At 42.6% G+C, this 13085-nt stretch overlaps 2 protein-coding genes across 2 annotated transcripts in view; one reads left to right on the plus strand and one right to left on the minus strand.

Moving 5' to 3' along the window:
• NAT8 (N-acetyltransferase 8 (putative)) overlaps positions 1–13085 on the plus strand; it is a 197106-nt gene that overhangs the window by 18868 nt on the left and 165153 nt on the right. The gene's annotated exons all lie outside the window — the stretch shown is intronic.
• Positions 666–8830, minus strand: LOC136397400 (uncharacterized protein C2orf78-like). Its single transcript, XM_066371908.1, has 3 exons — positions 8735–8830; positions 3718–4477; positions 666–2677 (listed from the first exon to the last, which is right to left on the minus strand). Exons 1-3 carry the CDS (start codon positions 8828–8830, stop codon positions 666–668), a joined length of 2868 nt encoding a protein of 955 aa, XP_066228005.1.

Genomic DNA, 13085 nt, shown 5'->3' on the forward strand with positions numbered 1-13085 from the left:
AATCTTACTTTTTCCTCTGTTCTTACCCCCTGTGCATTATTCAACCTTCCAACTTGCAATTCTTTATTCTCAGGGAGCCTTTTATTCCCACTCCCACCAAAGAAAAATTACAAGTAACAGCATTTCAAAACTCAACAGGCTCTTTCATTACTCGTCTACTAATGCTATTGTTACATCCAGGAGACAGACCACAGCAAACCCAAAGTAAATTTTATAAGTTTTATTGCAAACCTGCGCAGGGACTGCAGGCAACCCACGCAAGGGAACACTGCAGCCCTGAGCTTCTAAAATGGCTCCTTTTTATAGGGTGGCTACCTAGGCTGAACAAGCAAGCAGCGTTTACAAGGGCGAGAGAGGTGCGATTAGCTGACCTTATCCTTGGCTAAGTCTCTAGGGTAGGGCTTCCTGGACGTTGGGAACATAAAGTTCTGTGGAAAATATTGCTACATTTCTAACGGTTGTTTATCTATTTTTCCTCCAGCCATGTACTGGATGTCTTCAGTTTTCATGGCTGGTGGCCTGCATCGCTTGTCCTAAGATGTCACAGCTATTACTTTATTTAACTTTATTAAGTTTTAAAATACATCAGAAAAGAGAAATTTAGAACTATCTATATAAAAAAAAACAGCTGGTATACAAAGTGGCACCAACAGTTCTAGCGTGTCTTATCTTGCATACCCGTAGGAGAGAGAAATTTCCATTTCCTCTTCCCTGGCAATGAGATATTTCCCCAAGGCGGAGTTATGGGCAACATTCTCACGCTCAAGTTGAGCCTTCCTCTTCATGGCCTCCCGCTCTGGCCTCTGCCAGTCTGCGATGGGCGTTGATATGACTGGCCCACGAATATCAGGTTTCTTCCATGCAGTTGGTTGTAGAGCAAAGTCTTCGAGTAGATACTGGTTCTGAGGCTTGAGTGGGGTCTGGGGCTTGGTCACAGCAGTGTGAACAGGGTCCCTCTGGAACGATGTACTAGATGATATTCTGTAGGGTGCAGGCCTAGAAGAGGCAGACTGAGGGACACTAGGCCTGGTAGGGTTGGTCTGGCCTGGCTGGGCAAAGTCGGTCAAAGTTGGCCCAGCCGGTCTGGCAGGAGCTGCCAAAGATGCAGGAGTCGGCTGCGATGAACCAACTGCAGTGGGCTGAGCTGACTTAGATCCAAGGCGGGCAGCATTGGTTAAATCTGGCTGGGCTGGGTAGGTAGAAATTGGCACAGCAGGTCTGGCAGGACCTGTCAAAGGTACAGGATTCGGCCCGGAGGAATTGACTGCAGTAGATGGAGTGGAGATAGAACCAGGCTGGGCGGGGTCAGCCCCAGCTGGCCGATGTGATGCCAGACACTGTGGCCTGCGAGGAACAGGTCGAGCACGAGGCTTGTCCACAGTTGGAAACACCAAAGGTATCAACCTGACCTTGCCAGGAGGTGGCAGCTCGTACTGAGGTGGTGATGAACTTTCTATTTCAGCACTGCCGACTGGCTTCTGTGGTTTGGCAGGCGTTTTCTCAGGACCTTTGGCCTCATGTGGGGTATCCGGGCATCGTTTGATAGTTGGGGCTGGCTGGTGGCCTTTGAGGTTGCTTGAGTTTCCCAAGGCCCTGTAGGAAGAGAGTTGCGTTTTCTTATCAAGCTTCTTCCCCAGAGCATGAAACACCTGCACAGACTCCAGCATGTGCATAGCTAGGGAGCTTCGAGGCTTTCTGAAGGTCTCTTGGATCATCTCAGGTTGATTTCTCCTCCGCGTCATCTTGGGAATGGTTGGCTTCTCTTGTGCCTTGACCTTTTTCCGTGCTTGATTGCAGTCTTCAGCTTTTTTCGAGTTCTTTTCCTTGGTTCTTTTTGCCTTTTCCTGCTCCTGGCCATTACGTTTGCTGTGTCTGCTGGATGCCTGTTTCTGAGGTTTCCTGTTGGAATCCTTGGCCGTGTTCGCAGGAGCCCCATCACTGGCTGCAGCCTTGCACATCCCCACTTCTCCCAAGAGCACGCAGTCAGGTCTCTCAGGCTGGATTTTGGCCTTGGGAGCATCATTGTTAGGCTCAGAGGCTGTACGTTTGTTCCTCCTGGCTTGAACAGAGAGAGTCTGTGTGACACTTGACCTTCTCTGTAGTTCATTGAACTGGATGTCTCTGGTGTCTATGGTTTTGCCCACTATGGGGAATTCAGATTGATCATCCTCCAAGGAACTTAACAGCGGTGGAAGGTAAATATCTTCCACCAGTGCAGCGCTGTCTGCCAAACCATAATCAGGCTCAGTCCCATGTTCAACTGTCTGTTGGTCCACCAGACTCAAGCTATTGTTTTCCAGCCCAGTGCTTTCACAGCCCAGGTGCTCCTCTTGGCCAAAGGAATCAACGCAGGCCAGGAGCTGGTGCATATCTGGGATTTCTAAAGGGAGCAGTGGAGGATCTTGGTTTTCTGTTGGCTTGGATTTAATATCATCAGAATTCTTCTTCTTTTTTTGTTCTTGGCATGGAGCTGGAGGCATTGCCAGAAAATCACTAGGACTATAGACTGGAGTAACCTTTGAAATGTCCCCTGGCTCGGATGGTGGGTTATTCTCAGGTGTCTGTATATTTTTATTACTGCAGGACGTGGGCAGTTCTGGAGTTGGTGGTAGACAAAAAGTTTGGCTTGGAGGTGGCAGTCCCAGGGAAGACTCCATCCCCAGGGATGTCTCCATCACTACGAAGGAATCAAGGAGAAGTCAGTCAGTGTTGGTAAGTGCGATGCTCCCTCTATCACCAGTGCAGCTCTTGTACCCTTCCAACAATGGGAAGAACATTTCTACTAGTCCCTGTTAGGGATCAGAGAGTGCCCTACACTAAGAGATAGGAGGCAAGTGTTCTAGTTCTTACTGGTCACCTTTAGATGTCCTTGTTCCTTGATTTTCTTTATAATTCACAGGGTTTTTGTAATTAACAACAAAAAGTAAAGGTGATATTTAAAATGTTTTGCAGGCCTAGCTTCCTCATAGGGAACCCTTTTCATTCTTTCACTCTCCTGAATGAACAAGAACACTTCACACCACAGAGTAGGAGAGGGAAGGGAGCTAATCCTAATGAAATCTATAAGCAAGGACAGACTGTTAGCATGCTTGCTATGGACAAGATCTTGGAACACAAAGAGTGGACTCCTGGCATAAAAGTAAGAAAACTTTTGCCCTGGTCCGAAAGCTCATTTGGTTAGAGCATCGTCTCAACCCGCTAAGGTTACCGGTTCGATTTCCAGCCAGGGCACATACAGAAACAGATTGATGTTTCTGTCTGTTGGTCTCTCTCTCCCCCTTTTCTTTCCTCTCTCCTTAAAATCAATACAATAAAATTTTTAAAAAAGAAAAGAAAAATTTAAGCTGCTACTATCAAGATAAGACATCTGAAGTGCCTTCCAATGAGACAAAAGCAATAAATCAGGGAAGGAATTTCATTACAGTGTACAGTATAGCAGTCTAATCCAAGAGGGCCATGAAAAGTGTGCCATCTCTTGGTATGCTCTTGGGGTTCTCATACATAGAGCATACGTGGCCGTTACAGTGTCCCCCCTTCCCTCCTCTATCAGCTGTCCTCAGCTAACAAAGCGTCTGAGATTGGAGAGCACTGACTGACGGTAACAGTTATTAAAGGCACAGGACAGAAATTCTACCTGTATGTGTACTCACAAGTTGCCAGCTCAGAATGATCCTGGTTTTGAATGCTGACTTCTTCCATCTTGTTGGTTTTACTCACCTTGCAAACTTGTGTCTATGATGGGTTGAGCAGATGCAGAGTAGCAGATTGCAGAGGTAGAGGCTGATGGTATCACATTTAGGGGCTGAGCCTCCTTTAGTACCATGAGCACATGTGGTTGAGGGGCAGAGGCCCTGCTCTGTGTGTAAAACACGGAGCCATGGGATTGCAGGTAGGTGCCCGGTTCTCCAGAGAGCAGGGACCCCACTGTGCCTTGATTATAGTAATACATGTGACTTCCTTCCTGGTAGGGGACTGACAGGCTGTGTCCCTGATTTGGTATCTGAGGCGGTACCCCCCGGATGAAGCTGGGATAAAGTGGTGGATACAGGGGAACCATGTTATTGGCATCTGGAGTTTTAAGACACTGGGATGCCATGGCCGTGGAGGACACAGCTGTGGCCTGCTCAGCGACAGAAACAGTGAAGTCTCTGAGTGATGATGACTTCATTTCAGTGCCTCCTGGGAGAGCCCACTCAAAAGGACCAGCATAGGAAGCAGCTGAAGTGGAGACCTGCCTCTGGCCAGCAACTCCAGACAGCATAGTTGTGCTAGAATGCTGGTAAAGGTGGGCACTTCCCATGAGTGGCTGGAAAGAGGGGCCGGAGGCTGATGGCAGTAGCCATGCTGAACTGCCCGCTGGAGCAGAGACCCCAGAGAAATTGGAGACACTTCCTGTTAGGGAGGCTGCATTGCTCACTACAGGAAGAGAGATCTGCAGAGAATTGGAGGTTCCAAGTAAAGGTGGATTTTGGAAAGTCTCTGTAGGGAAGAAGAGCGTGATGGAAAAAAAATCAGTGGGATTGATAAATTCTCACTATGTTTGAAGTATGGCATTATCTTAAGATTGTTGCTATCACAAAGCCTCCAATGGCAGTCCTCACTGAGATATCAAAAATGAAACAGTTTGTGATGGGAGTGAGTGCCAGAGCTGTTTGCTGCTCTTCTGTATTCACTTCTGTCTCCCAACGTGGGCAGAAATGTGCAGAAGACCCAAGTGGTGTGGTTCCTACACTGTTCTCTAGGGTAGATGCAGTCACTTGCTGCCCTATCTGTCACTCTATTGAGCCTGCATTAGGGATTGATGTATCTGCTCTTTCCTAGAGGCGAAGCATTGAGAGCCCGGGGTCCTTGGAGAGCGTCTGTTCTCACAGTCTCACTATGTGAGTGAGGAAACGGAGTCTCAGACATATCAGATAGACTCCTCATGTTCTGAATTATGTTAGTATTATCAGCAGGTTACATAACAGAAGGATCCCAACTTCCTTTTCAAGACTGCTCTGAGCACTACACGGCGAAAAGCTTGGAACAATAGAACTTAGAATACAGGTGCTTTTCTTGTGCCTAGAAAACAGTGTAGGTAGTACCCTTGTAATCTTCAGTGTCTCATTTTGCCTGCAGAGACCACATGCCACTCACTAAAATACAGGTATAGCTTAGTCCAGTTGGTCGTGGGTCATTCTTACTCTTTTCAGACCTGGTTTCTGATCCTACCTCATAATGCCTATCTGAGATTTAGTTTCTCAAGAAGTGCTTTTGAAAGAAAAATGTTATTTAAACTAGTTAGCTTTTGGTACTTATCTGTGAAGTAGTTATGAAAGTAATTACATAATGATTCATATCAATAAGTGATATATTACATACGATTTATATGGGTAAAGTTATAAATTCTGGAAAGACAAAGAGAAAAGTCATGAAAAACGTATCACAGAACTAAAAAGTATTCAAACTATGAATGAAAACTCAAGCATAAAGCAAGCATCTAATCATAATACATTTACTAATAAGTGAAATTGTATTATAGTTACAATATTACATAAGTGGACATGCCTCTCCTATTTTAGTAACTACTATTAACCAAAAATCACCACAGTGGCGGGTGATTTTGAAAGAATTCATAGCTATTACGTACAGACAGAAAAAGATAAATATCAGTAAAAACTAAATAGCGAGCCGCAAAATGTAATAAATGTAGATGTGCAGGTAGTTCCACTGCCTATAGACAAATATTTTCTTAAAATCTGGTATAGTTACAAACAACGACTCTTATACGGGGTGACTATTCTAAATATATAAAGAAGTCACAAAGCTCTGAAACAAACAAGCACACTATGCAATTAAAAAAAGGGGAGAGGACCTGAATGGACAGCTCTTCCAAGCGGCCATACAATTGGTCAATAGATATATGAAATAATACTCACCTTCACCAGCTATTCGAGAAATGCAAATCCAAACTACAATGAGATACCACCTGTTGGATTGGCTATTATTTACAAGACAGGTAATAGCAAATGTCGGAGAAATTGTAGAAGGAAAGGAACCCTCATTCACTGCTGGTGGGAACGCAAATTAGTACAACCGTTATGGAAGAAAGTATGGTGGTTCCTCAAATAATTAGGCATAGAATTTCCATATGACTCAGCAATCCCTGTCTTGGGTATCTGACCCCAAAACTAAAAAACATTGTTTTGTAAAGACACATAAACCCCCATGTTCATCACAGCATTATTCACAGTGGCCAAGACATGGAAACAGCCAAAGTGTCCCTTGATAGAGGACCGCATAAAGATGATGTGCTACATATATACAATGGAATACTACTCAGCCATAAGAAATGATGACATAGTGACATTTATGACAATATGGATGGACCTTGAGAACATTATCCTGAATGAAATAAGTACATCAGAAAAAGCTGAGAACTGTATGATTTCACACAAAGGTGGGATATAAAACTGAGACTCATGAACATACATAGATCAAAGTGAAGTGGTTACCAGGGGAGGGAACATGGGTGAGGGGGACGAGGGAGGCGGTGGAGGAAGGGTGTAAAGAGGGACAAATAGATGATAAAAAATGATTTGATTTGGGTGATGGGTATAAAACATAATCAACAGTTCATATGCTATAGAAATGTTTACCTGCAGCCTATTTACTCTTATTGATCAATGTTACTGTGTTGAAGTTGATTTTCTAAATAAAATTTAAACATGGGGAAAAAATGAAAGAAACACTGGTATAAAGCAAGAAGCAAATGAAGTGTAAAGGAATTCCATGAAGGTGCTCATTCATATATTTCTTTATATTATTGAGCAAAGAACAGATCTTAAGTCTATTAGAAATCTATATAGATATCTTGCCCTGGCTGGCTGGCTCAGTGGCTGGAGTGTCAGTTCAGCATATGGATGTCCTGGGTTAGATTCCCAGTCAGGGCACATGGGACAAGTGGCCATCTGCTTTTCTTCCTCCTCCCTCAGCCCCTTCTCTCTCTCTTCCCCTCCCACAGCCAGTGGCTCCGTTGATTCCAACGTTGACCTGGGAACTGAGGATGGCTCGTTTGTTAGAGCATCAGCCGCAGGTGCTAAAACGATCTCGATTGATTCGAGCATTAGCCCCAAATGGGGCTAATGTTTAGTTTATTGATTTTTAGAGAGAAAGGAAAGGAGAAAAACAGTGAGAGATAAGATCATTAATGTGATCCTGTGTGTGCCCACACCAAGGATCGCACGAGCAACCTCTGCGCTTCGAAACTATGTTTTAATCAGCTGAGCATGGGCATGGAAGTTTTTAAGGTTTTCTTAAAACATAGATTATAATTATCTTTAAGATCCAGGAAAGTGTCATACTCAAAACCTTAGAAAACATTACCACCAGAATCCAAATTAAAAAATAAATGTGGGGATCCACAGGGGACACCGTAAATTTGGTTTAGATAAATGTGAAATGAGAGGTGTGGGAATTGATGGTTTCTTTTTCTTCTTAGGTAGCTAAGATCTAAAGACATGGTGGTGGTTTATTGGTCTGTTGTGTGTGTGTGGAAGAAAATACCTGTGACGATGAACAGCAGCTTTGATTTAAAGCATACTTATCACACACAGGAATCAGTCTTTCTGATTCAAGTTAGGACACGCACTGTTAAAAAAATCTTAATCTTATTTTTAACAGACAGAGCATTGACATCATTTAAAAATCGGAACGAAGTGCAACACTGAAATTCTGTTTCATCCAGCCCCTAGATAGCCAGCTTTGTGAGTTTCCTGTTTATTGGAGACATCATTTCTAAAACATACTTTTAAATGTTTATGCTTCAAAGTGCCAAGTGCCAGTTTTCAGAAAGGCAATAGACAAACACAAACAACTGTCTATGTTTTTTGGTTCAGCTGCTTTGCCTAGTGATACCCTATTCTGGCCTTCCTTTCTTGTCTATTTTATTCATGTAAGCATTTGTTAAAATCAACTTAGTTGTGCTGTCCAAAGAGCAGATTAGACTCTACACTCTTCATCTGCTACAATTGAACATCTTTGGTTCCCCCTCTACATTCCGTTCCAACCACCTTTTTGGCTCCTGAGAGCTCCTCCAAGCGCTCTTCTTCATCCGTTCAGCTTCCCCTCCTTCATTCTGCTGCTTCCCTCCCTCCTGGTGCCCGTTGCCCTGTGCTGATGAACGCAATCCTCAAGTTTCTTACATTTAAATACTTGCCTCTATATAGCCCATTATGCTCCATCTTCTCTCCCTGTTTTCTCTTCTCACCTAGTTTGGATAGATAACTTCAAAATTAGGTGAATATTATAGTTTGAACAGCACTACACTGAAAACACTGACGTTGAAACATTAATCATGGGAGAGGATTACACATGAGACATCTGGGATATATAGTGCTAGTTCTCTCCACCATGCCAGTTTTCTCTCTGCTTCTCTTAAAACATGTCAAGAAGTGTTGATTTCATTTTCTACATAGGTGCTCTTTTAAGACGCTGTGTTAGAAAAGTTAGGGATTAGCGAGAACAGCCTATCTTACCCAGTGATTAATAGATGAGGGAAAAACAACTTTTGTGAGAGTCATTGACTTGTCCATGGTCACATAGCCAGTAAATGTCAAAATCAAAACTGAAATCAGTTTTTCCAATTTCTAGATTACTACTTTCCACTATTATTGTATATTATCTTGTTTACACTACTCTTCAATATAGGGGGAAAAATTATCTAATCATATCTTTAGCAAGTTTTATTCGTTACCTGACATAATAAAGAAGAAGAGGATATATCAGCAATAGATTCAACGGATGAGGAGACAATACTTGATGTCTGACTGGCTAGAGCCAAAGAGCGCATGTGTCCAGTACGAAGGTCACTGGTCACTGTTTACTGGCCACTGGTCAGTTGCGATGATCTAACTGTATTTACAAATCCATGGAAACTCCAAGGTTCTGTCAGATGGTGATAGGTTTGGTGGAGAATGATGTCACAAAGCAGGCAGTTAAAAGGGCTGAGAGAGCCAATAGATTGGTCAGATTGCCAACAAGAAAACAGGATTGGACGGAAGGAGCCATAGGGGAACTGAGCCTACACCTTTATCGCTGAGCCCTGGGCACTGACGTGATCGTCAACAAGACACGTGTGATCATCTCATGTTCCCAGGGCTCTTTTGTTAGGGAAATAGTCTCACTATTTCTTTTCTTTGTTCCCTCACTATTTCTTAATGACATTCATTAACAAAATTAACTAGTAGTTACTTATATTCTCTATGATATAGCATCTAACATACATATCTTTCATTATATATAGTATATTGTTAGTTTCTGTAGAGAGAAAGAAATGGGACAGGTAGGTTGCACAATTATATTTGTCCTGAAATTACATCAGTCCAGCTTAAGTGATTTGACAGCAACCTTTGAGGAGAAAAGGAAGGGGATTCAGGAGTTCTTTCTGTGAAGTAGTTAAAAAGCAAGTGAAGTTTGTCGAGTGCATTTTGTGGAGAACGATGTGGTCCAAGGCTGTTTTAGTTTGTTTTCGAGTGCTTCCCTTCTTGGGCTGGGCTGGGTAGGTTGGACTTACTCTCCATATTCTTCTTCATTTAGGTGTTTTTTCTGAGAGCAGCTTTGATCGTGCGTTCTTACACTCATGGATGTTGCTTCCTGTCAGCTCCCAGCAGCAGGAGTCTTCTTTTCAGTGTCCAGTGCTTCCCCGAATGGACTCTGCCCATGAGAAGCAAACACCGAAGAGCTAGGAGTCAGCTGATGACAAACCTTCCTTCCTGCAGCCTTTGGTTACAGTTCCTCTGCCATGATTTGCTACCTGTCATTCCTTGGGCCATGTAGGCATCCTGCCATCCTGCTCTTTCACAGGTGCGAGGCATTCGTGAGATTTTCCTTTTCTTCTCTTCACCTAAACTCTATGCTCTGTGGCAGTTACTGTAGTCTCCTGCCCCCTGGCAAACAGCCAGTGCAGAACTTTGGGCTCCTAAGGTTCCTTGTCTGCCATGCTGTTCCCCGGCCAGGCAGAAAGGAGAGGGCAAGTCAGAGAAAGACAGTGACAATCATGAGGAATAGGGAACGCGGAACATGAACATGGACAGGAAAAAAGATATTGATGTGGAATTTTTGCTCTCTGTGAGAAACAAGTTGACACCATTTGGTTTCACTTTGTATTAACATATCAGAGGTTGTTTCCAAGCCTTTTACGCTTGGGGAGTGGTGAACAACAAATTATTTCGGAACCAAGAAGGCGGAAATAACCCTAAGCGTAAGCAAATTAAAGTGAAATCATTGGCATTTAATCGTTCAACAATTAGGGTAGATCACTGTTTCAGGGACCCGCAGAAAGTTCTGGCAGACTGGTCTATGGAATAGAGGTTGAAAAACACTATATACTGCAGCAACTGCCATGAATTTGTTCACTAGCGAGAATTACCTTAAATAAGATTTTCACTTTGTTTCATGTCATATCACCTCATTTGCATGATTCATTGGTATGTTTTTAGAATATGGATTATTTTTATGCTCTCTGTCAGAGCTCTGGGTTTCTCCTTACCTTTTATTCCCAGTCTTATTTTTGAAGGTCTCGCCCTTGTAAGACACATTGTGTGTGGTTTTCTTGATGACTTTATTTAGAAGCATCCTGAACTCACTTGACCTGAGGGATCTTCTGGAGAAACTTTAAAATGGTCTGTGAAGCAGTCGTGTGGTGAGTTACACTGTGCACCGTGCAGGGGAACAGATGTGAGCAGCCAGCCCCCATGGCCTGCGTTGGCTCTGTTCTCCTTCCCTTGCTTAGTGCTTTCCTCACGTACCACTCTTGTCACTCTGAGTGAGAGCTGAGGTGCTAATGACTTGCACACGGTGGTACAAAAGTAGGTTTACAGTTGTTCGTATGGAAAATAATACAACAATTAATGAATAGAAGTGTAAGAATAAAATCGGTTTTGTGTACTTACATCTGAAACCCTGTACTTGCCCCTTCCCCACACCTGCTCGTATATGGAGTAGCTGGTTTTGGAGAGCAAATCTATAGATCTAGTCCTTCTTCTTAATGGTGAGCTGTTAGGAGGACCTAGGTCAGACTTTTGTGGGGCTTTTTTAGTGACAATGAGTGGGAAGTGTGTGATGCCGATGCCAGGAGCCCACAGCAAGATAGCTCATAGATTGGATCTCCAAAATGACACTTGTCATTTATAGGCCTACTTTTCCTATTTGAGACATATGTGTTTTCATAGATGGTGCATGATATTTACCTAAGGAGAAATTGTAAGAGGTGTTGCGGTGCAGAGAGACAGCTGAAACTTACACTGATTTTTCAAGGAGTTCCCCTCAGACTGCTGACTTCCATGATACAATATGTGCTCAATATCTGCGGAGCAGACCGATGCGTCCTTTTTCTGAGTTCCCTCAGAAATGAAGGGAATCCATACGTACTGCAGGGTTGGTGGTGGAAGATGGGAGGAACTGTGGTAACACAAGTCTGGTGGCGATAAAATAGTTACATGATAAGGTATTGGTTCCAACATTCGGTTCTATCTTGACAAACCCTCATTAGGCCTTTCCTGGTCCTCAGCATCTATATGTTCTCTCCATAGTTCCAGCCAGTTAACTTCAGCTTCTGGCTCACCATCATCTTAACCTCTGCAGAAATCGTCAGTGTAGGAGAAGGAACCTAAAGAAGTTTAGTCCAACACTCAGAAACAGCATCAAACTCCACCCTGACCTTAAGCCCTCTTTTAATGGAATGTTGTCTTATCTCATAGACCAACTACCTGCATTTTTTACCCAATGGGATAATAACTAGGACCTGTCTTGATGAAGCATACCCAGTTCATCTACCTCTGGACTCTTCATTACTCTCACTTTTGATTTAATTAAAGACTGGAATTACTCAAAGACCCCCTATATTGTAGCTGGGTGATACCAGATGCTAGTAGATTTTAGAGTATCAAGTACTTTGTTGTTTGGAGCTCCAAAATCGCTCACTCCTGTATTTTCCAGCCAGTGTACTACATACCTATTATGGCATTCTGTTACTTCGTTTTAGATCTACTCCCATCGAAAGTTCTGTTCTTTGCTAGTCTTCTTTTCTGGAAACCCTGTTGTCCCAGGTCTAGATTTATTGTGTTAACCATAAACAAATTTTTCCCACCTCAAGCTTTGTGTCATTTAGCAAATTGTAAGTACAAGACCAAATAATGTTTTTCTAGTTTGAGATAGATTTATGTCACATTTTGTATATTTTTATTTTTACAGATATTTGTGCCAATATTTATTTTTGGCCACTACATGCTAGAATTCCAACAGAATCTTTTACGTTTTAGGACCGAATTTGAATGTGCCTGACCGTAAGTGTGCAAAGTGTGCAGTGCTAATTTAAAGCTATTTTTTAAAATATCAGTTTCTGAATATAAACCCAGTTTGAACTATATGGAAGTGTTTAGAATTGTTAATGCCTGTGGATATACACTTGGTTAGAATATGATAGTCACAGAAATGTGAAAACTAGTGATCTTTTTACCCATTCATTCATTTATTCAATAACTGACCTTTCTGACCCTGTTACCTGGATCTTAAATGGTTGTGAAGCTTAGTAACACTGTATATAAGATACTTTCAGAGATTAGAAACTAAAAGTTAAAAATCAAAAGTCCTTTGGTAGTATAATTATATTTTGCTTATATGATACATATTATAATCTACATTTTAACCTGATATTTGGTATTCTATTGTGCCTTCAGACCTATGGAGGTCTTGCTGTTTTTTGCTGTTTCACATAAAGCAGAATAGAGAGGTTTTCTAACCGATACGGATCTTTATTGGCGATACTGTGGAAACCGCAAGACTTGAATCCCACTCGTGCCTTTTACCGTTATTTTTTTTATCATTTTTTAAATTAAAGTTAATGCAGTGACATTGATAAATCAGGGTACATATATTGAGAGAAACCATCTCCAGATTATTTTGACATTTGATTATGCTGTATACCCCTCACCCAAAGTCAAATTGTCTTCCGTCACCTTCTATCTGGTTTTCTTTGTGCCCCTCCCCTCCCTCCACCCATTCACCACTCCCCCCCACCCCCCACCCCCATTACCATCACATTCTTG

This window comes from Saccopteryx leptura, chromosome 3 (assembly GCF_036850995.1).
Source record: "Saccopteryx leptura isolate mSacLep1 chromosome 3, mSacLep1_pri_phased_curated, whole genome shotgun sequence".
In the NCBI taxonomy this organism is placed as follows: Eukaryota; Metazoa; Chordata; class Mammalia; order Chiroptera; family Emballonuridae; genus Saccopteryx; species Saccopteryx leptura.